Below are 26,104 nucleotides of genomic sequence, written 5' to 3' on the forward strand. Positions count from 1 at the left end.
TTCATTTAAATGAATTATTTGCATTTTTTAAATGTATTTCTAACATTGTTTTTAAAATAGGACTTTAGTGGTTAAATGAAAAATCTGAAGAATGTATCAATTTTCCTGTGCGCTTTATCGTCAGAATAATCGATCACTGAAGTAATCATTAGTTTCGAGGCTTTAACTAACCCCTTGCACTTGCGAGGCGTCGGTCGCCAGGCGTGTGGTCAGAGCTCCGGGGCTGTTCCTGTGGTCATCAAACCAACCGATTTCCTGGCCCAGCATGGCCTGAAACCCAATTCGTCGCAACCTGCGGGTCAGCAGCTCTCCGGACTTGGCAAACGCGTAACCCTGCAGACACACGCAGACAGGAATGGTTTTCATTAAATCTAAAATGCCGTCACGCGAACACAGTGTAACATCTCTATTCTGACTTATGAACTCCCGGGACTCGATATTCCCCTCCTAAGGAAATGAGGTGAAGCTTTTTTTTTTATTATTCGATACAGGTATTCATTTATCAACGTGAGAGTGTTCTGTTCTGACTTCTTGTGCTCTCTTTAAGACAGCAGAAGAAAAAAAACAGTGAAGCAATCGGTCTTGTCGGAGCTAACTGCTGCTCTACCTGCAGCATCTGGGTGAAGAAGGAGACGACTCCAACCATGACAAAGAACACGCAGATTCCATTAATCTCCCTCCTCTGAGCGTCGGGGTCTGTCACCGAGAAGGTCTGCAAACATGCAGCACAAAGACACAGAAGAAGAAGGAGAAATATTCAATATGGACCCTCATGTCCACATGTGAATAGTCTAGGAAATATATTTGAAAGTTTTCAAGTGTTTTCTAGTGTTTATTTTATATTACTATTAGAGCTCGACACAAAGTAGTGCATAACAGTGAAAAAAGAGGAAAATAATATATTGTTTTAATTTTTTTTACATGTATTAATCTAAAAAGTGTGGCGTTTAATTCAGCCCTCAGACATTCTCTCTCCCAGGTTTGCACTTCTCAATTTTGCCATGTATGTCTTCTTTGCAAAATGGCTGAATCTAGATCAGTTTGGACTTTGACTGGTCCATTCCAACACATGAATACCCTCTGATCTACTTCTAAGTTAAACTTTAGGGACTTTGGAACTTGAATCTCACATCTCTCTCAGATCTTCAGCAACCTAAAACAGACTTTCCTCCAACTATCATCCTATATTTGGCTCCGTTCATCTTATCAACTCTGATTTTCTCTCCTAAGCCATTTCTTGTGACATTTGAAAAGGGGCAAAAATAAAAGGCACGCCACACTTTTTTAGATTTCCAACTACTTTGTGTTGGTCTTTCACACAAAACGTCCCCCCCAAAAAACACACTGAAATCTGTTATTTTAACAAGACAAACTGTAAAGATGTTCCACGATGAAAAACAACTTTGGCCGTCGCTGGTTTTCCCTCAGATCTTACCGCCAGGATTTGACTGAACAGCAGCGAGTAAACTGGGTTAACGCCTCCGTTGACTGCAGCTCCCAGAGATCCAAACACCATGTAGGGCCACTCTGGAGCGTTGTACTTTAGAATCCTGGCAACCGGAGCAGGTTCCACCAGCTCCTCTTCCTTCTCCTCCTCCGGCGTGGATTTCTGAAGGTACAGGCAGGTTAGCTGTGCTGACTGATTAAAGACGGCGAGGCTAAAAATAGACATTGCAACCCACCTTGTATTTGTCTTCTTGAGACATAGAGTAGGCTCTGGGGCCGAGGTCTCCAACGACGGGAACCGAGGAGTCCGGGATCAGGTTGGAGAGCTGGGACCGGGAGCGCTGGCGGATCGAAGCTCTGCTCAAAACAAATCGTCTCAGACGTCCTTCGCTTATTGCACGCTTACATATTCAGGTGTTTTCGTACAATGTAACCACTCAGCACTGTTGTAGTAATTGAACTTATTAATGGGAACCTTTCAGCCTCTCTCTCTGTCCTCTCGCCGCAATATTTAAGCGGCTCTGGATGACAGCGTAAGCTAAACGTTCTAAATGTCGAAGGGAATATAAAAGGTAATTAACTAAATTACGGTGACGGTGATTGCTGTGGCACAGTCGATTTCAGCTGTAAAAAGACAGCTGGAGCAGTCCTATTTAGATGCACATTTAAAGCTGAGTAAATGAATGCGAAACCCGAAGTGAGTGAAAGAGCAATTAATGTAGACAGTGTTCGGACAATACCTTAAACTGGCGCGATAGCTGCCCGCTCTGGATAGATTTAACCTCTCTGGCTCTGGCTCGCCACCCTCAGCCACTAATAGAAGACAGGAGAAAGGAAAGTGATTCGTTTCACATAGTTCTCTGATCAGCTATTCCTTTATAAATACTGAGACTAGAAGAAGAGTACAAGCAGTATCTACTATGTGTGTGGGTGTGAGTTCAGCAGACAGCGTCTGAGCACGGAGATAAAAGTCGAAGGGACAGTAACTTGCTTGAACTGGATTAAAAAAAAAACATATCTCTTTAATAAAGTAACAATCCTAAAAGCTTAAATGGAAAGAAACTGGACATATTTTGGTGCATTATTAAAAAGTCATCTTTGGTTCTGGGCGGGACATGTGAGGCTAAAATTTGCAATCAGAACAATGTATCAATTTTTGAGAACAATCTTCGATTTTTCTCACAAGCTATACAATCTTACCTTCAGTGGATCAGTTCGCCACTAACAGGGCTGTCAATGTCACTAATGGAGCAGTCAAGGTCATCAATGAAGATATTAAGGTCACTAATAGGGGACTGCAAAGTCACCATTTAGTTCGTGAAGGTCATTACTATGGTCAACAAGGTCACCAAAGGGCCTTTTAAGGTCATTAATAGGGTCATCAAGTTGATTAATTGGGTAGTTAGGGTGACCAATTGGTCCTTTAGGGTCATTAATGTGTCCATTGAAGTTAATTATAGGTCCATTAATGTCATTAATGGGGTTATCATGGTCATTAATTGGTGAGGTAAGGTCACAAATCGGGCAAATAAGCTTACTAATGGGTCCATTAAGGTTATTAACGTGCTTATTAAGGTTACCAATAGGTTCGTTAAGGTTATTAACTGGGCCATCAAGTTCACTAGTAGGGCCGTTAAGGCCACTAATGGAGCTGTTAGCATGCTAACACAGAACATGTCGAAGTCAACTCATTTGCTCAAGGGGAATTTGCATAACTCTGCAACAGTTTGTGTTATCAGAAAAATGTCAATATAATTTTGAAAGCAAAGAAATTGTGTACTATTGTTGTAGGTTCTGGCTTTGAAAGAAAGACTTCCTCAATATTTGGCAGCTGACGAGGCCAGATTTATTTAAAGTGCTAGACTCACTTTGCCGGGCCTTCTCATTCAAAGCCTTGTCTCCCTGGCTCTGCAGGGTGACAAGAGTGAAGTACACCCCCTTCCTCTCCAGCAGTTCATTATGTTTGCCCCTCTCCACAGCCTGGCCACGCTCGAAGCCAACAATGACGTCTGCGTTCTTTATGGTGGACAGTCGGTGAGCAATAGAGATGGTGGTGCGTCCCATGCGTACCTGTAAGAAAGCCCAAAGCATTTCAGATTTCACGACTGTAACTGGGTTACCTGGAAACAGAATGCATGCCCAAGACATACATACTTTATCCAGAGCTTCCTGAACGATGGCTTCACTCTCGTTGTCCAGAGCAGAAGTCGCCATGTCCAGCAGTAAGATACGAGGGTTCCTGACCAAAGCCCGAGCGATGGCTATCCTCTGTTTCTGCCCTCCGCTCATCTGACCCCCACCCTCGCCCACCAATGTGTCAAATTTCTGCAGGATTTAAGAAAAGAAAAGAAAATTGTACTTTTCAAAGTACAATAACAGCCAGTTATTTGCTCGTACTTTTTCCACATTGTGTTTGACGATCTGGAACAATAAAGATGCAAAAACAAAAATCCCCCAACAAAAACAACAAATCTTTAACTTGGATGTTTCTCATCCTCTTTCTCTCTCTGTGTGTCAAACCTGTGGGAGGTCCATGATGAAGTTGTACGCATTCGCCTCCTTCGCAGCGGTGATGATGTCCGCCATGGAGACCCCGGGTCGACCGTAGCGAATGTTCTCCGCGATGGTGGTGGCAAACAGAACAGGTTCCTGCTCCACTATGCCAATGAGAGAGCGCAGCCATTGGATGTTCAGGCCTTTGATGTCGTGACCGTCCAGCGTCACCTAAGACAAAGGGGACAGTGAGCAGAAGCCGATGCTAAACTTGATGGATGATGCTATTAAAGCAGCGTGCCACGCGAAGGCCCCCCCCAGCCCTTTTTTTTCTTCTTTCTTTGCAACAATGGTAGTTTGAAACGAAAAGGCTGTCAGTCTTTTCGAAAACCTTCAGAAAGCGATATGTCCTTTCTGATAGGCTGGAAAAGAGGAAGGGAGGGTGCGCGAGGGTGTGCAGTTCTTTCAAAAAGTGAAAAATGAGGCTGTTAGGAACCATTAACTGAATAATGAAACGGATTATCATGTACCTCTGTCACCCTCAGGGGATGGTTATTTTTTGAGAGCTCAAAAAGGAGGGAGGAGTATATCGAGGAAAGCTTCGGTCTCAGGAGAAGCGATGGGAGGAATGATGGAGGAACCGGTTCATTATGAGTGCGATACGCCGAGGCCAGCACCTACCATGCCCTCTTTAGGGTCGTAGAAGCGCTGAATGAGCTGGATGGCGGTGCTCTTCCCCGCTCCGCTCGGCCCCACGAAGGCGGTGGTCTCACCTGACTTCACCGCCACGCTGAGCTGGTCCAGGATCTGTTCACAGACAGGCTCTTTGCTCCATAATCAGAAATATACTGACTTGCAGAAATCTAATCTCAAGGGGTCGGCGTTATTGGATATTTGAATTACGGAGGCAGACACAAAGAGGACAAAATGTTGGACGAACAGACAGCTGGCTCTGAAATACCGTGTCTCTTTAAAACTAACATTTTTTACATGGCATAATCAGAGCTTATTATACATAATTAGGAATTTAGAAATCAATAGTTTCTTCTCTCCAAAGTAAAAATAAATAAATATTCGATTTATTTTTACTTTAATTGTTCAGTTGGAGCTTCCTTGTATGCGTTCAGGGTTTAAAATCTAAAAAATTCATAAAGCCTTCAAATATTTTTTTTATTAGTACTTTACCTTAACTTCCGGTCTGGATGGATAGTGGAAGGTCACATTGTGGAATTCGATATCTCCCTTGACCCGGTCAAGCTTGTATCCAGCTTCTGATAAGCAGTCGATTTCTGGCTCCTGGGACGACAAATCAAAGGTAATGAAAATATATGATAAGGCAATTATTTAAGCTAAAATTTTCAGTGGGAAGATGTAAAGGATGAGGCATTCCTACCCTGTCAATAGTCTCAAATATTATAGTAGCAGCGCCGCGGCCAGCTGCAAACGACTCCAAGCATGGGGAGGCCTGACCCAAATTCATGGCTGCAACCAGCACCCCGAAAAAAACCTGAAGGAAAACAGAAGGTTTTGCTGGAGGTTTTCTTTTCTCTACATTTCCAGATAGTATTAACAAAACTCTGACTTATACAAGATTTGTAAGACATGCATTGCGTGTTAAGTCGTATGTACCTGCAGCAGCGTTCCTGGCGTGTACTCCTCAGTGTCGATCACCAGAGTGGAGCCGTACCAGAAGGCGAGTGCGTAACACAGGAAGATGATCAGCCACATGTACCCAGTGAAGAAACCCATGATCATCCCCTTCCTGATGCCCCATCGCTGCGCCGAGACCAAGTTCCTGTCATACCTATAGAAAACGACAGAGGCTCGACTTCAGTTCCACAGAAAAGAATTGACGCTGCTCGCTTCCAGTTTGTACCCTTGCACAATCCGCACCTGTCCACTTCCTTTTTCTCCCCTCCAAAAGCAGCGACAGTCCTGATGGAAGAGAGGACTTCGTCGGCCACGGCGCCGGCCTTAGCGTAGGCCTGCAGCTCCATCCCTGTCAGCTTGGCCACAAACTGCATGGGAAACGGATGCAAAGTTGATTAAAGAGGGTCGAAACTCACTCCATATATAAATATATGCTAGGTCAACTGAAAAAGTCAGAGACTTGTAGAAACCTTCATAAGTTCATTTTCAAGTTACAGCACCTAGAAATGTATTTGTTTGGTTTTTTACAACTTTAGCACAATAATAAGATTAAGCCCGAAGCCATTTTTAGTTTCTCTGCAATCATATTATTTGGGGGTTAGATAGTCCATCTAAATCTAAACCTGCTATATTGTATATGTAAAAATATTTTTTCCCCAAAGAAAATCAGTTTAATAAATGTTTTATTGTTTAGTATCCTCATTAGTGAGGATTTACTTTTTGCCCTGCAGTCCAAAACTGGATTTGTTTTAACTAATGGCAGGCCACAAATTTCATTAAATTAAAAAAAACATATTTTTTTTCTAGTTTTAGTCAATAATAAACAAAATTTATATTATATATGTAAATCACTAGAGATCCAAAACATAAAAAACTTTACTTTTAATTAAAAACACACAATAGAAATCATTCAACCATATGAGAGATGACAGATTTAGCATACATAGCAATAAAAATTAAAAGATAAAGTTATCAAATATACCATAATGAACAATTTCTACAACAGATACAATAGAAAAGCTTTCCAGCTTCTTTTTAAAAACGGACTTTTGACCAGCTTTAATGAGAAATTAAGTCAAGATTCTACTTGTTACAAGTTAAAGTGAGGTTGAAATGTCAAGATAAGTGCCAGTTAATTAAGTCGAGGTAATTTACACACAACGAAGAGCAGTTGTTTTCTCACCAGAGCCATGAGACCTGCTCCAACCCCAATCAGTGGACTGACGGCGATGATGACGAGCGTCAGCTTCCATCCCTTCACGAACCCGATGCAGAAGCCGCACACAAACGTGGTGAAGCGCTGGACGAATATGGCGACCTGGTCGGCGATGGCGTCGTTGATCTTGTTTATGTCACTGTTGAGACAGAGAGTCTGTAAGTCAGACTCCTGGGCTGCAGCCCAGAGTGTCAACCCGTCTGTCCCCAACTCACTCCGACATGCGGGTGTTGAGCTCCCCGACAGAGGTGCAGTCAAACCAGCCGATCTCCATCCTCATCACTTTACTGAAGTACATCTTTCTGATGAGCTGAATCTGTCTGGCAGCGGCCGTCACCCACAGAGAGATCTGTCAGTGGAGGGAAAGGAGGTCATGCTTACGTTTGGTCAGTTAGGTTTTGAAGAATTACATTAATCTGTTTACAAAGGCTTTTTTTAAAAATTATATCACAATTAGAATCAGCTACGCAAAGTAGTAATACAATATTGCTGAAGAGCCAGAACACCAGTATTTATTTTTCAAATAAAAACCTGAAAATTGTGGCAGGCTTAAGAATTTTATGAATGTGTGCAAAACTTTGTCAATATTCTGCCAATGACGAAAAACTTACAATTTTGCAATTGCGATGTTCTGATCAATAAGAAATGCAATGAAAATCTCACACGAATAGGTTTGTTCACACGGTAACAAAAAAAACATTCGGTGCCGTTATCTTCCAGCTACTTCCTGCAGTCTTCTTTGTAGTTTGCAGCAGTGGTAACATCCTGTTGTTGATCATGTAACTTATGTGATTCAAAAAGAAGTGTGTCCATTGCAGTTTTGCAAGACAAACTATTTTAATACAGGTTTGGTGCTCATCCTGCCACCAAACCTTTTATGGACAAACAAAAGTTGTTTTTTTTGTTGTTGTTTTTTCCAAAATTACACATTTCCATTACGCAAATTTATGGAAACACAGCTATTCTAAGTTAATTTGTGCGTAATGCAGTAAAAGCATCAAATAAGCAAAATATATTAATTTTTCGCTTTGATATTAAGGCAGGCAAAGTAAACAATACCAGGAAGTCACTTCTGGTTACAGAATGGGAAGCTAATATGGAAAACTGATTTTCAAAGCCTGTCTTCAGCTTTAACTGAGGTGGATCAGCAGTCCCAGGTTTAGTTTCATTATATTAGACTGTTTCATCATGTTTTTGATTCTCTTTTCATTTAATTTAGCCTTTTATATTAATTGTTGATCATAGTGCTTTAATTACTTTTAAAGCAATGGGGACAGGCTCCAGAGCTTCAGCCAATAGATGGCCCATTTGAGTTTGAGTCAAAAGAAAGGGTTAAAAGTTGAATAGTGAATAGTGGGAGGATTTAAAAGCTTGACTTTTGGCCACTAGACTCACAAAATGGTGATGATGATGATCATACCTAGGATTAGTGATTTAGTTTATTAACAAAGGAACGCCATCCCAGTATATCTGATGTTCTACATCTAATTTGATTCAATGATTTCACAATTGATTGGGTCAAATAATTTCAAGATGGCTTCTTCGTGAAGCTAATGCTGCAAAGATGAACATTTCAGGACTAACCTGTAAGTATCCTAGCAAGAATACAGATACTCCAATTCCAACATAATAGAAAGCAAACATGGTCATCTCATGTTCGATGTCCAGAATCCTGAAAGTCAGCACACAGCCACTTAATAAAACATACACAAAAAACCTAAATGCATATGTGGCTTTTTTAACAAGTAACGTCTTCATAGTGCATTCACAGTTCAAAGAGATAACCTCATGCATTTTTACAGCCCACTTACCCACAGGACATGTTTCTGAGAGGAATGAGCATCTCTAACGTGGAGTTGATGATTAGGCCCAGATCCGACTGGTTCAGAGGCTGAGTCGGGTCTTGGATTATGGTGTAGTTCCTCTTCCACCGGATGGTGTTGTTCACGCACTCCTTGCGGTCGTCCCTCAGCTCGTTGAGCTCGATGTCGTACTCAATGAAGGTGTCGGTGAGCAGGCCGAACACCAGCAGCATGAGCGGCTGGGCCGAGCCGTGCAGCACGGCGCAAAAGCTGCCCACTATCATCATTGCGACGTCCTTGCAAGTGGAAAAGCGGAACTGGGCGGCAAACATCGACAACGCGCTTTGTGTTACAGGGAGAAATCTCACGAAAACACAAAAAGTGGAAGGATTGTTACCAGCTGGAAGAAGCCGACTCTAATTGCAGGTTGCTCTTGGTTTTCTTTAACCCTGGTTGGGAAGTGGGGAGGTCAACTCTTTTATTTACAAGGTGAGTGGAATTAGGAATTCAGAACATCTACTGCCATTTAGTACTTACTTCTCCTTGTCCTTTGAATTAGTCATGGACCTGCATGGAACAAAGCGGAACAGTGAGTCACTGCCCCCTGGTAACCCTTTTATATTATGGTACAATGAGAACTTAATACAAAATGCATAGAGAGTCCCTTCTGTTCTCTGGAACTTTCTGCAAACAGCTAAAGCCTCCCTGAAATAAGAAAATATGTTCTCGTTTAACCTTCTGAAAAAGGAGATTTTTCAACAATTGCATACTCTGAGATGCTGGGGGTTCTTGCATGAATAGGTCCCTTCCTCTGCCAATCCCAAAACCAATCAAAATGCAGGAAATCATAGCATTCCTCCACAGCAGAAACGTGACGTAGTCTCCGTGCTCTCAGCCACAAACCTCCAATGACTGCACATGTGCTAAAGCAATGGAAAACCTGATTATGGTGCAAATAATGACACATCATATCACAAATCTAAAAATCATCTCACATTGTTTCTTTAGCTTGGTTTCTGTCAGCAATCTCTCATCAAAGTTGCGTTAATAATTTATCTGCTTGATTATTGAAATCAATCCATGCTGGCTGACTGGAAAAAGGTACATTTTAAAAACATTCGAGAAGAAAGCCTGTGATCAAAGTGAAATAGATGATATCTGAATATACAGTCTATTGATGGTTTTTCATTAATATAGAGCCATTGTACCAGCTCAAGAAAAATGCAACCAGCAATTAACTTCCTGTGTTTAATGCTTTCCTTAAGTTGATTTTTATATTCTATTTGTGTTCTTCGTAAAGGTGCTATGGAGGTTATCAATGTTGCTGACAGGTAGCAGACAACAGTGTCAGCTGAGGTTGTGGAGTGGGATTGAGTTGACATTACATCTTTTCTTAGGGATGATATTAACCTCTTCAGACCCTGGGATTGTGGCCCAAATTTTGTGAAAATTAAAAAAAGAAGGTATAATTGTTTCCCTTCAGATACATTTAATTATTTCTCCTGATCGATCTGCAAAAACATTTTATCCAAAGTGAGTCTTCTGCACACTCGCTTCCCTGATGGCAGATGGTGATTTTAATCGTTTTGGTCATGTCAACAAATATGTACAAGACATAAATTAAGTAAAATCTATCTTTTTGATCGCAAACACGAAGACTCACTCTAGATAAAAGAAATTTACCAGATCTGTCATGACTAATTTAAACACCAACTTGAGGTCATTCCTTATGTTTTCAGATGTTAAAGAGCCGAGGCTTTGACTAAACTGATCCGGCTTTGAGATGTTTTAGATGCTTTCATGTATTTATTAAAATGTAAGATTCTGAAATAACTACATGTTGCTGCCGTATTCTTTTAGGGTTATCAGACTGCAAGGGGTACATTTCAGATTTTATTTGATGTTCTTAAAAACTTTGTTTTCCACTTCATAAAAAAGTGGAAATAACAGTTTTGTACTTTTGTGTTGGTTTGTCATGCACAATCCTAATAATATACATGAAAATTGTGGGTGCAAGGAGTCAAGGTGCGAACAAATGGTCATTTTATGGATAAGAACCTATATTGTATGTATTGTTAGGAAAGTATGACAGTTTTTTGTTTCTAGTATTTAGTATTTTAACGCTATACTTACATGTAGGAGCCCGCTGGACCTGCAACACAAACACAGAACGGATAATATAATAAATATTCTATTTAGTGTCTATCTAACCACTCTTTCTGCATTCATTGCAACTTGATTAATAGTCATTATTGTTAAAAATAATTTATATAGGACATAGTACATTACCTTCGTCTGAAACTTCATAGCTGTGGTTATCCTGCCCCAGTTTTTTTATGCTGTGGAGCTTTACAGATCCCGTCGGCATGGTGACAAAATCAGCCACGGACGTCTGAGGATGAAACCCAAACTCCGAGTCGGATTAATTCACAGATGCAAGCAAGGTATGTTCCCAATCTGATCTCTCTCTTCTTCACGATTAAAAGTCCAGGCAAGTATAAACTCCACAGTACGATCGGATGACGCGCGGCTCCTTTGGAAGGTGGTTGTAGTTGTGACGGTTTGTCAGGTGGGTTCGTATCGACATCCTCTTCACGTTGGCAGCCGGGTCACATGGTGTTATTTGGGCTTGGTTGGACCTTAGGGTCAGATTGCTTTGTTTGAAGGTAAGTGTCCTATCGGTTCCTGTACTGAAAAGGCCAGTGAACTTGCAGAGCAAACAGTTCCCTCGCAGAAGCCCTGCGCTCTTTCTGTGTATTTGCCAAATGTGGCCAACGTGTCCAGGGGAAATAATAGCGTCAAATGGTGACTATGTGGTTCCTCAAGAAGAAGTCAATCTTGTAATGAACTGAGTGGCATTATGAGTGCCAGTGTTTTAGCAATCAATTGGGTGAAAAACATGTTTCAGTTCTGAGTGACTTTAATAGAGAAACTGCTTCAAGTCAAGACTTCATTAGAATCTAATTAGGCCAGGAAAGGAAAATGCAAAGGTTTCAGTGAATGTATCCAATGATTTAGCAGCTGTTCTTCAATAGCAAGGTTGAAAAGTCTGTGGGATGAATAGTAACTGTTGTTCTATGATTCAATGGGAAATATGCCAGCGATAATGAATTGAAATAGATTTAATTTTGCGAGCGAGAGATGTTTTGATGGTTTTTGATACCAGCTATAAGCCATAATCATCTAGATTAGCTAAAATAAACCCTTGAGACATATCAATGTGACCCATACAATACATTAGTTTTATTTTTTCAACAGAATTACTTAAACTTTTCAACGATAATGTCCAAACTTCTCAGGTTATAGCTCTGGAGACAAAAATATAGCAAAGAAAAATACCTGTAAGCATTTTAGAATGTATCATGGCTCATTTAATGGTGCTGTAGTTTTATTGCATCGGCATACATCACTGATTAAGTAATAAAGTCAGTTTTAACTAGTGACTCATTAGCTAATGTCAGCAAGAAGTATCAATATTGGATTATGGTAATAAATGATCTAGTTTGCCAGTCAGTTTATTTTCACCACAAAATTTTTAACAATACATTTTAATTATACATGTCTGCTGAGGACAGTCAACAATAATTAACTTCTGTTCATTTTCTCCACAAAGATCTGGAATCTTCTTCATGGCACAGTTTTATTTAAACGTCTTCACAAAAAAGTAAAGCTATTGTACATTATACAGTGCACGTTATTCTAAACAATGTAGCAGCAAAAACCACATGTACTATTTCTTTGGGGGTTTTTTGTTTGTTTTTTTGGTAAACATGCTTGTTTTGTAAAAGAATGGCCAGAAACTGCAGTCATTCCACATAATTTTGATGGGAGATATTATATTATGATCATTAACTTATTTTAAAAATAGTAAAATGATCAGATCTACAACGTGTACTCAAATTAACAAGTGACACTATGCATCCTTCAGAAATTAGTTGATTAACATATTAGCTTCACTAACCGTGCTTGCTGTCGTTAAATATCCATTGTAAGTGAATATAGATGATATTAATGATATAGTTAGTTAATTTCAGTAATTCTTAAAATTGCATCTCATCAGTTGTTACCTCACACACACATTGATATATTTTAAGTATTTATTTCTGCTAAGCTATGGAATATATCAAAATCAACTTCTCACCTGTGAAATGTTGTTGAGAGGTCGCATACTATTCGTTTTTGTTTTGCCATAACAGCTGGAAGCGGCACCAAAAACTGACGTCTTCACTCTCGGAGGAACAGTTGCGTGTTCCGCAATTCAAGATGGCGACGATACAGTTCTAGGCAATTAAGTTAATTCCGCTAATGGTTGACTAACTAAAGTCAGCAAGATGTACCTACATGTAGCTAATGGTTTAAATGTCATTTTTGAATGTGAATTTTAAAAAAAAATCATTAATTTTATCGAGGCATAAAACAAAACCTTCCTCTATATTTCACTTGTTTCATTTGACACAGCTGCTCTTGGCTATTTTTAAAGGTCGTCAGACATATTTTGTAGAGATTCTGTCACTGTTAACTTCAGTCCTCGTGATACTAAAAAAAATCTGAAATTTTCTCAACTTTTAAACCCTTAAATACAAGATTTGAAAAAAAGGGGACGTGTTATTTTGTTCATTCCGTTTATGAAAATTGTTAGCTACAAGGAAAATAAAATAATGCCTTAACCATGTGTAAAATATGACATTTTGAAAGGATTTAATAGAATCAAAAATATTCTTATAATTGTAATGAGTATAAAAATTTTAATGTACTCTAGTTAGTTTAAAGGCATATAAAAATTTAAACAAAATGACAAAAGTTAAAATTCACCACAAAATTATAATGTCAAATTTGCCAAATTTTATGGCATTTTCCTCAACACAGCCAAATATAGAATATATTTTAAAAAGAGGCAAAAATTGTCAAGGGGACACAGGAGGGTTATTGTCCTCTCCAAAGTTGTCTCCACTATGGGTTGCCAGTGCACTTGCGGTTTTTGCCCTCATCTAGCAACCTGGTCACCTATGTAGAACAAACTGGTGAATGTTTCTAGTGAACGTTCAAAGTAAACTAAGAGGGCCTGAAATGGAGTAACACAAACTAAAAATTTAGTTTATCTCTGCCATAGAATTTTTTTCTTTGCAAGAACAAATTCTCATACAAAAGTAAACAAAAATGTGAGCACATTCAAAACTAGCTAAATAAAAAGACTAAAGTTTATGCTTCGCTGACATTGGTTTTAAAGAAATAAATGTTATTAATTAGGAAAGTTCAGCAGGTGGATAATTAAAACGAGTCATCAAACACATAATTCTCATTTCTTAAATACCTGTTAGTGTAATTCTTTTGTTTAATATTATAACAATCATCCTGTATGCACATAAAAACAAGTGAGTAGTAGTGAACAGACGGTCGTTCACCCCGGGCTATAAATGTTGCCAGGACCTGCATGACAAGGACCACTGTGTCTGTAAAACTCTGCAGATATTTTATATGTGATAATGCTCCGTAAATTTAGTTAATGAGAAAGCAACGCAGCAACCGCAAGAAAAAAACAAACAAACGTTTTAGCAACAGCATTTCATTGTGTTTGGGTGATTTCTTTAAGACATTCTACTAAAAACATCAGTCACACGCCTGAAAGAATGTGAACGCATAATAATTAATATTTGCTGTTTTGTTTTGTAAATAAGATTTTTCCTTTTCCATCTCCAGAGGCGAATACAAGCAGCGATCAGGAAACTACACTGCTGCCACCAGGTGGTAGAAATGTGAGAAGCATCTCACTAAAGAAAACATCTTTACAATTCTAGGCAGATTGATGATGTTTCAAAAGTAAGAATCAATGTCTGTAGCTCCAATATGACTTATAGCAAACTGACTGTGGAATATAGAACCCTCAACAACGAGTTGTGAAAGTCTTTGAACACTTTTTCTTCTCAAAACTTGGGAATATTCTTACCCTTTTATCTCCTTTGCATTTGACAACAAACTCGAACGGATTTTATGTGATTGGCCAACACAAGGTAGTGGAAAATTGTAAACTGGAAGAAAATTAAGAATATCTACCAATATAAATCTGGGTTCCAACTCCCACTTGTCTTGCCCAAGTATTTGAGTCTTTGAGGAAGACACATCATGAGAGAACCATAAACAAATGCAGGCTGTCACATAAAATCACGAATGGAAAAAAAAAAATGCACTGAACCTTGTCGCTGAAACATTTTAAAAAGTGAAAGGGTTTAAGGGGTACTTATGAAAACTTTTAATAGTCCCTCTGATCAACACTCTGCACATTGATGGAAAGTAATAAACAACCGCAACCTTTATAGGACTTTTCTAGCCCTATAGAAAAGTCCTATAGGACTTTTCTTGATTACAACAAGGCTCTTGAGCCTTGTTGTAATCAAGGCTCAAGAGCTAAATGAAAACCTCTAAAAGGTCAAAACAGAAAGCTGCTACTCCTCGTTTCTTAGTGTTTGGTGTGGGAGCACAAACAATCTCAAAGGGTTTATGGGAATAAACACAAAACTGAATAAAAGCATTTTGATCGTCATTTCCACCAGCTCTGCATTTTCTTAATGTTAGCTTGGTTTTCATCAGTCACATTGAGACTTAAGGAAATCCAGCACCAGTTTATTCCAGACACAGTTTTGCACTCTGAAGTCTGAAAAACATAAGTGCTGCTGCAGACAGGCGTTCAGCAGCAGACTGTAAACAGACTGGAAGTTAAAGAATGTTATTGCTGGATGGAGACCAAAAAGTGATGATGGTGAGGTTCCTACTGTAGATTTCAGCAGGTTTCATCAGTTTGCCACCTGCTGTGTAACTATTTTGATGGCATCTTCAGGCTGAATACAGTTTGGGCTCAGAGTTACTCTCATGGGGATGTGATCCATTAAAAGATTTTTTTTTCTCTCTCAAATTTCAAACCCCAAATTTCAAGTTATTTTAGACCACTTGTCAAAGTATAAGTACTTGCACTCGACATGAATGTCTGTGAAATACGAAGAAAGAAATGGAGGATGGATGGATTGATAGATGGATTTAGGAACATTCATTGGATGCTCTCTGAAAGCAATATAGCTGAAGTTGTAGCTAACTATAGATAACACTAGTAGTTCTCATAAGTTTGCAAGTCAATGCTGAAACTAACCTTGGGAGAACCTTAATGCACGGTTCCCCCTGGACGTTTTTTGAAGGTTGCACCAAATTCGCAGTTAATATTCAGCCATTTTTGGTACAAATTTAGAGGATATTCCTTCATATTTCCCTGGTGGTTACACTGTCCTTGTTGAAGCTAACCTTTGGAGAATTCAGAAAACCTTTATGGAACTTACCCTGGAGATTTTCTGAAGGTTGCGCCATGAAAACTGAAGTCAGACTTGAGGGAAATTTAGACATTTGCAAATGTAACAGGGTTTTATTTTAACAATATTACAAATGTGAAGTTTGTGTTTATATAAATTCTTAAAATTGATTTTGCTTAGTCAAGAAGTTGTTTCTTCAGACATTTATTGGTGTATTAAGTTCAGCTATGATGCTCTACACGGTTGATAGTTACCATAGCAACCAGCAGCTCCTCCCTCTTTTTCTGTTGCTGTCTGTAACTGTGGTACAGTTACAGACAGCAACTGTAACTGTACCAGTTACAGTACAGTTACTGTAACTGGTACAGTAACTGTACCAGTTACTGTACAGTTTGCAAGTATTTCTTACTTGCAAAGAAATATAAGGATTTCTTTGCAAGTATTATTTTTTGACATGTACTTTAGACAAATGTAATCATATACAGTGTTTTGTGAGTAATTTTGCTCTGTTTTGTATATGTTTTAAACTATTATCATTATTAATGTTGTGCATTTTAGCTATGTTTAATTTTACAACTGTTAGCTGATGTCACCTACTGCTAACTTCACATTGGGAACTATTGCTCTGTAGTTTATTTGGGGTTATTTATATATAAAATATATATTTAAAAAATTTTCATTTATGCTAGGGTAAAAATGAAAACACTACATGGTACAGAATGAAAATATCAGAACTGAAAACTAATGGGAGCTCTATAGATATGAATAAAAAACAGAACAAAAGATGACCAACATAACTGGATATGGACAATCAATTCCTTCTCTTGCCAGCAGGGGGCGCCTATTGTTTCCTATTTCGATATCTGCTGATTAGATTCCTGACTTTGTCTCATCAGGTCCACTCGAACAGGAGACAGTCCACGGACATTACTCTGCTGCAGGTAACTCTTTTTCTGCCTTTTCAGTATCTATTAGGGAGAATTTATAAAACGTCAAGGTGATGAGAACAGAGAGGAGGTGAGATGTCCGACTATTTATTACTTTGTTTTACTGCAGATTTTTAAATCTCTTTATCAGAGTAAATGCGCTCTATCGATCCCTGCAGGTCCTCTTGTCATGTTACGAAATATGGTTGCATGAATGTTTCATCCTGTAAGTTTAGTGTGAGACTCCGTTATGCTTTCCATGGAGGTTTTTAAACTCTCAGCAACAACTTTTTCTTCGCCTTAGCGTAATGTTAAAAAAAAGTGAAAGCAACGCCATATGTAACGTTCTGACCACAATTACTGGGCTTAGCAGAAAAAAATGATATAAATGTAACTTTTTCAGTCAGTGTGTTCATTTATTAGCTCGTAAAAGGACAGAAGAATGTGTGGTGGGAAGTGAGCTCGTAATCTTCCGAAGGACTTCCATGTACGGAAGCACATTCATGCCAAATGAAACAAATAAAATTAATCAGATTTTCTGGGCCAAATATGATTCTGAAAGTTGTTGGAACAGTTAGTGATCCATGGTTTTGTAAATATAAATAAAACTGATAAGGAAATATTGTAACACAATCTGAAGGGTCATGAAGACTAACAATGTTGCAGATTTTATGACCAATAAATAATTAAAAAAAAGATTATCCTGCTGGTGATCGAAGACAGTGTGGTCATAAAGATCTGAGTGTAGACTTAAGTAGTCAGCTACAGGACAGAATTTGTCACACAACCAACCAACCATTGGAGCAGACTGGGAGGTGTAACTTTGACCTCCAAGGTGATTACAGAAAATGATGTGCAAGTTTGCTTTTGTGATTAGCTTTTGTAGCTGAAAAAGCGGCACAAAAAAGGTTAGATCTATTACAATTATCTACATGCCAGCTTATGCAAAGAGGACTTGTTAGGTATGCATCTCTTTGCATAATCCATATAAAATGTTATGGAAGAGAGGTTGGGTTTTTATATTTAAAAAAATCTAGAAATAAATACATCTGCAATAAAAAATCTTTTCTTCTCTTCAAATGGGTGTAAGATCACAAACAAACTATGCAAAAAGGAAAATTGAACAGCTTTTAAAGACTCTGTTGAAAACCAAACAGTTACTAAAGGGCTCTTTGAGAAACCAAATTAGTTTCATTGCTGGTTCAGTTTACTACAAAACATAAGATTATAAGGGCAAGATAAAAAAAAGAAAAAAAAATGAATGCAATCACTGAATGTGGATATAGAAACCCACCCAAATGAGCCCAGCCAAACCATTCCACTATGACAAACATTCCTACTCAATGACTGATGCATATCTGTCTGAACAGATATGCATCTTGTGTGTTGGTGTCTGCTGGAAGGTTGGGAAATATCTGTATTTACTTGTGTCTGACTTGAGTATTGCCCCCTCTCTAGATTTCTTTTGTTTCAGCTCGTTTTTGTTGTAGACGTTCTTGTTGTTGAACTCATTTTAAAAGTAGCCTGGCCCTTTTATACTCTTGAACTTAATCACATTGGAGGGGTCTTAAGGAACAAGACTTTGTTCAAACTCTTGCCAAGGCACCAGAATTGCATTTTAGATATTTTTGTTAAAAAAAAAAAAACAAACTTAATGAAGATTGTGACCTTTTGCAAAATCTTTGTATTTTCCATATTAGCAGAAAAAAATAGGGTTGCACCAATATGTAAATTATATGTAATAATATTTACATAATACATTTTATTTACATATTTGGACCATTAATATTGGTCCAAATATGTAAATTTGGACCAATATTAATGCTCCTTTTATAGCCAGTGACTGATTTTTAATAATACTATTTATATGTTTATTTCCCTGCGCCATTCATGACCAAACAAATGCCATATGACATTACAAGGTGGAAATGAACATTGGTTTAAGGGTCAGATTGGTTGACTGTGGTATTTACCCAGAATATTTTTGCCTGATGCTTCTTTACAGATGATCTTGCCTCCCTCCAGTAGCAAATAAGAACATTCTTTTACATTACAGACATGTTCCTGTATCTTCTGGCTCTGCTCGTGCTCTTCTACCTGTTCCGCTGGATCAGAGAGCTCCCCAGGGTCGGTGACAAGGCCAACAAGTATGTGTACATCACGGGCTGCGACACCGGCTTTGGGAACCTTCTGGCTCGCCATCTGGATAAGATGGGCTTCAGAGTGATTGCCGGGTGTTACACTGAGAAGGGAGAGGAGCAGCTGAAGAAGGCCTGCTCCAGCAACCTGATCACAACACACCTGGATGTTACGTCGAAGGAGAGCTTGGCCAAAGTTGCAGCCATGATTAAGGACAAAGTTGGGGTGCATGGTGAGTTGGTTGCAGATGGACAGATAGAATTTTCATTGAGAAATTTAGCAGGTTGTTCAAGGTTGTATATGTATTTGGGTTCCTTGCAGGTCTCTGGGCTTTAGTAAACAACGCGGGTGTTGCTGTTCCCTCCGGCCCCTGCGACTGGCATACCCTTGACGATTACAAATCAATGCTGGAGGTTAACCTGAACGGGGTGATCGGAGCCACACTGAGCGTCCTGCCTCTGATAAAGAAGGCCAGAGGCCGAGTGGTGAATGTCGCAAGTGTGTTTGGGAGGATCTGTGTCACCGGGGGTCCATACCCTGTCTCAAAGTTCGGCGTCGAGGGTTTCAACGACAGCCTCCGGTGAAATATTAACCTGCGCCATAAATGTACTCCTGCGCCAACACAGGCCTTTTAGTGTTGACAAAGATGGCATATTTTCCTCAGGTTCACCCTGGCTCCTTTTGGTGTCAAAGTCCTCTGTATTGAGCCGGGATTCTTCAAGACCAGCGTCACAGACAGTGAACTCCACACCAGGAACGTCCAAACGCTGTGGGACAGACTGCCGCAGGATGTCAAAGATGACTACGGGGTTGAATACCTCCAAAAATGTAAGCGTAAACATTTCATTCCTGTCACTTGTCGTCTTTCATTTGCTTCAACGGACTCATCTTTTGTTCCAGCCAAAGACGTGATAAAAGAAAAAGTCTCCCAAATGAGTGACGGCGATCTGATGAAGGTGGTCAGCTGCATGGAGCACGCCGTGTCCGCCACCTGGCCACGCAAACGTTATTCCCCCGGCTGGGACGCCAAGTTTTTCTGGCTGCCAATGTCATACATGCCAACCTGTTTTGTTGATTACTTCTTCCTGAAGAATGCCGTTCCCATCGCCAAGAAGTTACAGTAACCCTCCATCTATTCATCCACTTCCATTACCACTCTGTACATCTTAGCTGACAATGCACGTTTCAATATTAGCAGTCGGTTTCAGTCTTGAATTGTTCACCATGACAAGGTTGAGCTGCTCTCTCAAGGTTACGGTCAAGGCCACCTTATCTGCTGCTTAAAGTAAAATCTCCGCATTGAAGATAGTCAGGTGTTAAAGGTTAAGGAAAAACAATAAAAAGCCCAACCTGCTTTCAATTTGGTTACAAAATTAGGCTAGTCTGTGCACACAGACCTTTAGACCAGTGTTTCTCAACCCTGGTCCTCACCGCCCCCCTGATCTGCATGTTTTCGATGTGCCTCTATTCCAGAACAGCTGATTCAAATGATTGCATGACCATCAAGTACTGCAGAAGCCTGTTAATCACCCAGAGATACAATTAAGGTGTGTGGCAGAAGGGAAATACCTAAAACATGCAGGACAGGGGGGCGAGGACCAAAGTTGAGAAACACTGCTTTAGACGTTAGATAATCCAGTGGTTGACTCAAAATAAGCCCCAATCACCACCCCTCCAGTTGGTATGGATATTTTTTTATGTTGCATTTTCCTTTATGGCAAAACATTTGTTTGGAAGTAGTTTTCAAATACAAGTTTGCAAAACCTATGTTGTGCTGCAATTTCATTTTTTTTTTCTTTCAAACATGTTCAACAGTTACTTTTTGCCACAGGTGTCAAACTCCAGTCCTCCAGGGCCGGTATCCTGCAACTTTTAGATGTGCCTCTGCTGCACCACACCTGAATAGAATAATTAGGTTATTAGCAGGACTCTGGAGAACTTCTCTACACAAGGAGGTAATTAAGCCATTTCATTCCAGTGTTTTGTATCTGTGCCACATCTAGAAACTGCAGGACAGTGGCCCTTGAGGACTGGAGTTCAAACACCCCTGGTTTATGGCCTTAAAATTACAGAAAGATCTAACATTCAACAAGCTGGCTGCAGCCTGTAGAGCCTAAGAAATTGCCCGGTCTGAGTTTTCTGGGACATTCACAATTTTCAGCTTAATCATACAGAATTATGCACGAGTTGTTTGGGAATGACTTCAGATTTCTTTTCAGCTCATCATAAATGGCGGAAACAATCGCTTTAATTTTTTTTTTTTTTAAGATTCTTGCTATTGTCCAATTATCAAATGCTTTAAGACAACTGCAGTCAGCTTGGTAAGGTAATTTTTCACTAGTCAAATGTCCAAGATGTGCTCTAATCTGTAAAGGTTTTACGTCTCATGCTGAAATATTGTTAACCCTTTCCACCAAGCCCTAAAAAGTTAGATTAAGCTACTCGGGTGTCGTCCATACAACTTCAGTGCCTTGCAAAATTTGACTTACATTTTTTAAAATAGCTTAAATTTTCCATTTTCTTCCCTAAACATAACTACTTTAAAGCACATTACCTTACCACATGAAGTGACAAAAAAGGTTCCAATTATTTGTCCGTTTTATTTCCAAACGTAACAATCTGCAACACAACTCAAAGTTTTACAGCTCAAGTATGCCATCTTGTGGTCACAGTAGAGGACAATCATTTCATAAGATTTCTCAAGGAACAGGCCTCTATTACAGCTAAAGCTTATGAAATATGCAGTTGACAAGTCTGTTTGTGTAAAGACAGTGATTTATTCCATCTTTCACTGGAAACATTAAATAGAACTTTCTTCAGGGCGACAAGACAGGTACATTTGTATTTTTGACATGTTTTACAAACCAAGTGCTCCTAACCATAGGACCCTCCCCCTCTCTGCTCAGAATGTTCAGGTGTTTATGAGTGCTCCTCAGCCAGCTTCTCAGCTTTCTGGACCACTTCCTCAATGGGACCAACCATGTAGAAGGCCTGCTCGGGCAGGTTATCATACTCGCCTGGAACAACAAAAAGCATAAAGTTATGAAGTGTGCGTTTCAGCTTAAATGTAGATGTGCTTTTTAACAATACTTGCCTCCAAGGATGCTCTTGAAGCCCTTGATGGTTTCTTTAAGGGGCACCAGTTTTCCCAAGTGGCCTGTGAAGACCTCAGCCACCTGGAAGGGCTGAGACAGGAAACGCTGGATCTTGCGGGCACGGGCCACAGTCAGTTTGTCCTCCTCAGACAACTCATCCATACCCAGGATGGCAATGATGTCCTGAAGGGACTTGTAGTCCTGTAAGAAGGCTAACCAGTTAGCTTGTTGACTAGAAAACAGGTCTTCGTAACGACAAAAACAATGCAGTTTCCCCAACCTGAAGGATCTTCTGCACGCCACGGGCGACGTCGTAATGCTCAGCTCCGACGATGTTGGGGTCCATGATACGGGAGGTGGAGTCCAGGGGATCCACGGCGGGGTAGATGCCCAACTCGGCGATGGCACGGGACAGTACAGTGGTGGCGTCCAAGTGAGCGAAGGTGGTGGCGGGAGCAGGGTCAGTCAAGTCATCAGCTGGCACGTAGATGGCCTGCAGAGGAAACGAAGTTTAGCTTCAAGTTAATTTGATCACATTATTGTTCCCACAGAAGGGTAGATGTTGGTTAATTTTGTGCAGCAAAAACAATTTTATCAAGCAGAGTTGAGATCGTGTTTTGGTAAATATTTACCTGCACAGATGTGATCGAACCCTTCTTAGTGGTGGTGATTCTCTCCTGCATGGTACCCATGTCAGTGGCCAGAGTGGGCTGGTAACCCACAGCGGAGGGGATACGGCCCAGCAGGGCAGACACCTGAGGAGGCGGTAGGTGATTCTTTTAGCAAAAGCCTTCCTGTTGGAGAAGATTCCTTAGCCATGTTACTGGTACGCACCTCAGAACCGGCCTGTGTGAAGCGGAAGATGTTGTCGATGAAGAGGAGCACGTCCTGACCCTCCTGGTCACGGAAGTACTCAGCCACAGTCAGTCCAGTCAACGCCACTCTGGCGCGGGCGCCTGGGGGCTCGTTCATCTGTCCGTACACCAGCGCCACCTACAGGGGAAAAACAGACTTTAACCAGCCCGTCCCATTACTGCACAGTGGATGCATTACTTCTTTGAGGAGGAGTTCGAGCCCCACCTTAGAGGTGGTGTCCTTCAGGTTGATGACACCAGACTCAATCATCTCATGATACAAGTCGTTTCCCTCGCGGGTCCGCTCGCCCACGCCGGCGAACACGGAGTAACCACCATGGGCCTTGGCCACGTTGTTGATCAGCTCCATGATCAACACGGTCTTTCCTACTCCGGCGCCACCGAACAGCCCTGAAGCCACAAGCAATATCACTGCGTTGCTACAGAGGATTTTTCCACTGAAAGACAACGATTTTCATCTGGGAACGGCGAAAACATTTTCCATTGATTAAAAAGTGGCTGTTGGAATATGAAAGTGAACATTTAAAAATGAAAAGCCCATTCTAAATGTAACAAAGGTTAAAGGTTATCGTTTCCATTTTATTTATTGTTTAGTCTTTGATTATTTAAAAACATCCTCCAGTTCCAATGTTAACATATTGCTTTAAAATGGTCTCAAAATGACATTATTGCTTATTAGGGACAGTTTAAAAATTGTGGCAGGCCCCAAAACACAACAGTAATATTGGTCACCTTCCAAAAAATAATGGCCCATTTTAGGAAAAAGTTTTTTGTTTTTTTTTTGCATAAAACGTTTTTTGGAAAGAAAGGTGAACTAGCTCCACTGACCCCGAAAATTGCATTTGTCATCATTTATAGATATTTAAGAAAAACTGGAATCAGTACGTCAAAACGGAAAATGTCTTAAGTTTTTTAAATTACCCTCACCCCCTTCAAAAACTGAACTACTCCTTTAATGCTAATACATACCAATTTTCCCTCCCTTGGCATAAGGGGCCAGCAGGTCCACCACCTTAATGCCAGTCACCAGAATCTCCTGCTCCACGCTCATGTCAGTGAATTCAGGAGCCTCAGCATGGATAGGTGCAGTCCTAAGGGAGAAAGAGTTAAACAATTAACTTTAATTCTTAGGTAGGAATTGAACGTCAGAAGATTATAGATATTTTATTTTGACGCACTGTTTGGTACTGATTGGACCCCTTTCATCGATGGGCTCGCCAATCACATTCATAATCCTCCCCAGGGTCTCGGGCCCCACTGGGATTCTGATGGGGGCACCGGTGTCCAGAACCTTCTGTCCACGAATCAGACCCTCAGTACCATCCATAGCGATGGTACGCACTGTGTTCTCACCTATGAACAGCAAGTATGTTCAGCAAGCTTCTACAAACATGAAATAGTTTTGTTAGTTGAAGGTTTCTAAGGCTCACCAAGATGCTGAGCAACCTCCAGGACTAGCCTAGAGTCGCGGCCGGTGACCTCCAGGGCGTTGAGAATGGGAGGGAGGGCCTCATCGAACTGGACGTCGACGACGGCACCGATGACGGCCACAATGCGGCCTGTGGCGACGCTGGCGGCGGCAGCAGGAGCGACATAGTCCCTGCCTGCGGATGGATACAAAATTGAGCCATACGAGAATAACACTGCTCTTCACACATAGGAACAACCTCATTACACTAATTATTCTTTATCAACATTTTCTGCAGGTTTAAAACAAACTGAATATTACCTTGCATGTGGAGAAAACATGAAAATACTACACCGCCCCATCGGAAGCTGTGTTTTGAATGACAAATGAATGACGTGTACTCTAGTTTACACTTTCTGCAGCTCCTAAACTTACCGGGACATATTCTAACAAGTGTAGAGCTCAAATTTGCCCTCTTTAATCGTTTATGTCAAACTAACTGCGTCTTTCTTTGCAGAGGACCGCGTAACCTTGCTAATTTGCTAACCTAGCAGCGCCTCATGTCATTTCACAAAGGTCATTCTAATAACATAACAAACTGGAGAGTCCACTTGTTTTCCAATGCAAACAATTATTCAATATAAGCATGCAAGTCATTATATATACATGTTATGTTTCCGAGTAGGGTAAACTAAAGTAAAATCTGACATTTTAAAACAGGCCTACTACGTCACCGGCAGGCTAGCCAGCGTGTTGCTAGCCCCAGCTAACATTAGCGCTGCCCTCTCAGACTATCACCAACATTTTAACGTAATGTTTCCTCTCGGAAAACGGCCAGCCTGCAAGGGACTCACGCGAAAGAACAGCCGGGGATCCAACAAGGGCTTTCAGGGGCTGGACCCCAGGCTTGAGAGCCTGCAAAGCTCCGGTGCAGCAGCGTCCCACAGCTCCTAACATGGTTAAAATGGCTGAAGGTGGAAGGAGACGGAGCGACTCGGGGCTTTATAAATCATTGAACGCTCCAGCGGACTGCGCTTGCGCGAAACCTCGAAGCCGTTAAAGTGGGCATGCGCAGACGCAAAACGCAGCCAGCTGACTTTATTCTGCCCTCCACAAAGCCAGACTGTATGGCAGTTAATGGGACTGCCAAAACAAAAGGTTAAACATATTTAATATGTTCTTTTAAATATGTCGTTCAGCTAATTTTCACTACCACTACCAACAAGGTGCAACAGGCCAGGTTTTGCTGTGGAGGGGCGTTTTCTCCTACTTCCCCAGAGAAAAGCTGCACTAAATTTCCTTCTAGAGATGTATCCCAGCACAGAATATACTAAGCTCCAGCTATACTTAGCTTAAACATACTCTCCTGCACATTTTAACACTTATGTTGATTAGATCAGGAATCCTCGAATCCAGGCCTGTCCTGCAGGTTTTAGAGGTATCTCTTCTTCAGCACACCTGAGTCAAATAATAGGGTCATTGGCTGCACTGTAGAGAGGTGTATGAACCAGCAACATAACTAAAAGTTGCCATTTTAACATGCTTAGCGTTGTTCAATTCTGCAGCCTTGTTGCTTCCTACAAATTTTCTCTAAGTATTTGCCTTGTCTGTAATTCCATTGTTCCCATCAACTTTTTTTCTGACAGAATACAGGACATGGGTGCCGAGGTCGGGATTCAAACCTGGGTCAACCGTGACAAGGACTATAGCAAACCATCAACTTCCACCGGTGTTGATGGGAATCCTTCTATCCTTCCAGAGG

General features: G+C 40.5%; 3 protein-coding genes across 5 annotated transcripts in view; 1 reads left to right on the forward strand and 2 right to left on the reverse strand.

Annotated features, from left to right (window-relative positions):
* The window catches only part of abcb11b (ATP-binding cassette, sub-family B (MDR/TAP), member 11b), a 17,002-nt gene extending 6,008 nt beyond the window's left edge, over positions 1 to 10,994 (reverse strand). Inside the window, exons 1-21 of one of the 2 annotated variants that reach the window (XM_007565415.2) lie at positions 10,897 to 10,994; positions 10,741 to 10,759; positions 9,145 to 9,174; positions 9,005 to 9,056; positions 8,617 to 8,924; positions 8,390 to 8,477; positions 7,021 to 7,154; positions 6,773 to 6,944; positions 5,833 to 5,957; positions 5,569 to 5,743; positions 5,333 to 5,446; positions 5,125 to 5,235; positions 4,621 to 4,746; positions 3,967 to 4,170; positions 3,601 to 3,771; positions 3,315 to 3,516; positions 2,187 to 2,259; positions 1,683 to 1,803; positions 1,436 to 1,609; positions 608 to 712; positions 172 to 333 (exon numbers count right to left, since the gene is read on the reverse strand). In XM_007565415.2, the coding sequence (XP_007565477.1) occupies positions 172 to 333; positions 608 to 712; positions 1,436 to 1,609; positions 1,683 to 1,803; positions 2,187 to 2,259; positions 3,315 to 3,516; positions 3,601 to 3,771; positions 3,967 to 4,170; positions 4,621 to 4,746; positions 5,125 to 5,235; positions 5,333 to 5,446; positions 5,569 to 5,743; positions 5,833 to 5,957; positions 6,773 to 6,944; positions 7,021 to 7,154; positions 8,390 to 8,477; positions 8,617 to 8,924; positions 9,005 to 9,056; positions 9,145 to 9,174; positions 10,741 to 10,759; positions 10,897 to 10,975 (2,745 nt within the window). In that variant the 5' untranslated portion in view covers positions 10,976 to 10,994. Of the gene's footprint in view, positions 1 to 171; positions 334 to 607; positions 713 to 1,435; positions 1,610 to 1,682; positions 1,804 to 2,186; positions 2,260 to 3,314; positions 3,517 to 3,600; positions 3,772 to 3,966; positions 4,171 to 4,620; positions 4,747 to 5,124; positions 5,236 to 5,332; positions 5,447 to 5,568; positions 5,744 to 5,832; positions 5,958 to 6,772; positions 6,945 to 7,020; positions 7,155 to 8,389; positions 8,478 to 8,616; positions 8,925 to 9,004; positions 9,057 to 9,144; positions 9,175 to 10,740; positions 10,760 to 10,896 lie in introns of those variants that run through there. The other variant, XR_001663829.1, reaches the window with a different exon arrangement.
* On the forward strand, positions 10,957 to 20,097 carry LOC103147188 (retinol dehydrogenase 3-like). Of its 2 annotated transcripts, XM_007565417.2 has the most exons (6): positions 10,957 to 11,051; positions 16,796 to 16,840; positions 18,882 to 19,196; positions 19,286 to 19,544; positions 19,629 to 19,792; positions 19,865 to 20,097. In XM_007565417.2, exons 1-6 carry the CDS (start codon positions 11,006 to 11,008, stop codon positions 20,086 to 20,088), a joined length of 1,053 nt encoding a protein of 350 aa, XP_007565479.2. In that variant the 5' UTR covers positions 10,957 to 11,005; the 3' UTR covers positions 20,089 to 20,097. The 2 variants fall into 2 exon arrangements, with proteins under 2 accessions (XP_007565479.2, XP_007565480.1); XM_007565418.2 differs by lacking the exons at positions 10,957 to 11,051; positions 16,796 to 16,840 and adding an exon at positions 16,894 to 16,916.
* Positions 20,098 to 21,544: 1,447 nt separating this feature from the next.
* Positions 21,545 to 25,347, reverse strand: atp5f1b (ATP synthase F1 subunit beta). Its single transcript, XM_007565419.2, has 10 exons — positions 25,197 to 25,347; positions 24,365 to 24,538; positions 24,113 to 24,287; positions 23,904 to 24,025; positions 23,140 to 23,324; positions 22,894 to 23,052; positions 22,692 to 22,814; positions 22,340 to 22,552; positions 22,059 to 22,260; positions 21,545 to 21,981 (listed from the first exon to the last, which is right to left on the reverse strand). The coding sequence occupies exons 1-10, from the start codon at positions 25,297 to 25,299 to the stop codon at positions 21,884 to 21,886; spliced, it is 1,554 nt and encodes a 517-aa protein (XP_007565481.1). The 5' UTR covers positions 25,300 to 25,347; the 3' UTR covers positions 21,545 to 21,883.
* Positions 25,348 to 26,104: the final 757 nt, after the last annotated feature.

This window comes from Poecilia formosa, unplaced genomic scaffold, assembly GCF_000485575.1.
Source record: "Poecilia formosa unplaced genomic scaffold, Poecilia_formosa-5.1.2 Scaffold175, whole genome shotgun sequence".
NCBI classification, from domain to species: Eukaryota; Metazoa; Chordata; class Actinopteri; order Cyprinodontiformes; family Poeciliidae; genus Poecilia; species Poecilia formosa.

Bases quoted from the DNA above. Each gene is read 5' to 3' on its own strand.
- atp5f1b (XM_007565419.2), bottom strand. From the start codon at position 25,299: ATGTTAGGAGCTGTGGGACGCTGCTGCACCGGAGCTTTGCAGGCTCTC. The intron at 24,026-24,112 runs GTGCGTCAAAAT...TTTCTCCCTTAG, and splicing joins GGTCCAATCAGTACCAAACA to GACTGCACCTATCCATGCTG. The intron at 23,325-23,903 runs GTATGTATTAGC...TTGTGGCTTCAG, and splicing joins TGCCAAGGGAGGGAAAATTG to GGCTGTTCGGTGGCGCCGGA.
- LOC103147188 (XM_007565417.2), top strand. From the start codon at position 11,006: ATGAAACCCAAACTCCGAGTCGGATTAATTCACAGATGCAAGCAAG. The intron at 11,052-16,795 runs GTATGTTCCCAA...TTGTCTCATCAG, and splicing joins AATTCACAGATGCAAGCAAG to GTCCACTCGAACAGGAGACA. The intron at 19,793-19,864 runs GTAAGCGTAAAC...CTTTTGTTCCAG, and splicing joins GGTTGAATACCTCCAAAAAT to CCAAAGACGTGATAAAAGAA.